This window comes from Ceratina calcarata, unplaced genomic scaffold (genome assembly GCF_001652005.2).
Source record: "Ceratina calcarata isolate Rehan_Ccalc_2016 unplaced genomic scaffold, ASM165200v1 scaffold3360, whole genome shotgun sequence".
NCBI classification, from domain to species: Eukaryota; Metazoa; Arthropoda; class Insecta; order Hymenoptera; family Apidae; genus Ceratina; species Ceratina calcarata.
In genome coordinates, this window is record NW_017156388.1 from 1 (window position 1) to 1,354 (window position 1,354).

Here is a 1,354-nt window from a genome sequence, read left to right on the forward strand (position 1 = left end):
CCAAAATCGATCTCAGTCCTGGCGTAAGTCTACCAGTTATAAATAATTTAAGAAGCATGATTCAAGAAAATGCTGCTAAGGATATAAAATTACAATTTAGAATCCAAGTGGATGAAATGTCATTGAAAAAAGATATCGAATGGGACGGAAAGCGGTATCATGGATATGTAGACTTAGGATTGAACAACGAAAAATCTGACAAAGCAACTTATGCATTAGTAATAATGCTTGTATGTTTCAATGGGTATTTCAAGACCCCAATCGCATATTATTTGAGAAATAGTTTAGCTAGAGAAGCTGAAGCAAATATTTTAACGAACGTTTTAATAATCTTACATGAAACCTACGTAATCATTCTACATTAAAAATGCCCGCTTTGGCAGCTTCAGTGATGAAAGTTTTTATACAGCTTTCATTTAGTTCGGCAAAACTTGCTGTTTGTGCCACATCGGTTAAATGGTATGTTGCAAATTTAAAGCAGTACTCTTCTAACTCCTAGAGAAAATAAGTGGGCAATACATGTGAAGGACGTACAGCAAGTACTCGTTGCATATTTACCTTGAAATTGTGTTTCATACTTGCATCATAAAACAATAGTACATTTTCTACTGTAATCTTATTTCTTATCATCTGCAGACATCGTCTTTTTAATAGATCCTCGGAATAGGCCTCAGCTAGGATTGAAAGTTCTGTCAAGAAAAGAATAGTATTCACGAAACATATTGACCAATGTCCGTAAGAATTAGGCATGTTATACCTAATGCATCTTCTTGAGGTAGGTCCGCGACTTCGTTAGTGTACAAATATTTTAAAAAACTTTTGTACACGTCGTAGGAATATTGTTCGTGCTTTATAACACTGGGAAAAAAACGTCAAAATTGTATTTATTATACCATATGGTCGTTTCGAGAAAACTTACCTTTGACTGTTTTCCGTCCAGTGCTCTTGAAACATGGTCCTAAAATAATGAGACCGTATTTTCAGTACCACTTTGTGTACGTGAATTGGTTTCCCATGTACTTGAATAATTAAATCGCTGGTACTCTGCAAATTGTATAGCAGGATCATGCAAAAAACAGTAAATGCTTAATAATCTTAATATCTTCCAATAATTACGTACTGCATCATCGAAAGCTTCTTCCATGCTATCCATTACATTCGTTTCTTTTTCATCATTGACAATTAACAAATGACAGTATATTTCACTGCTGTAAAATGCGAAAGAATCTTGTAAACATCTTAAAGAAGTAAGGGTTGGGACATTAATATCCTTATCCACACAATAGCCCCATATAAATATTCGATTAGTGTCACTCATCGCTACACTCATGTTCTGACACCAACATGTGGCTAT

At 34.5% G+C, this 1,354-nt stretch overlaps 1 protein-coding gene across 1 annotated transcript in view; it reads right to left on the bottom strand.

The window, feature by feature from the left end:
• Nucleotides 1-351: 351 nt before the first annotated feature.
• LOC108624965 (RCC1 and BTB domain-containing protein 1-like) overlaps nucleotides 352-1,354 on the bottom strand; it is a 3,225-nt gene continuing 2,222 nt past the window's right edge. The window contains exons 3-7 of the mRNA XM_018024615.1: nucleotides 1,121-1,333; nucleotides 920-1,044; nucleotides 758-858; nucleotides 559-689; nucleotides 352-495 (exon numbers count right to left, since the gene is read on the bottom strand). Coding sequence (XP_017880104.1) covers nucleotides 352-495; nucleotides 559-689; nucleotides 758-858; nucleotides 920-1,044; nucleotides 1,121-1,333 — 714 coding nt within the window. The remainder of the gene's footprint in view (nucleotides 496-558; nucleotides 690-757; nucleotides 859-919; nucleotides 1,045-1,120; nucleotides 1,334-1,354) is intronic.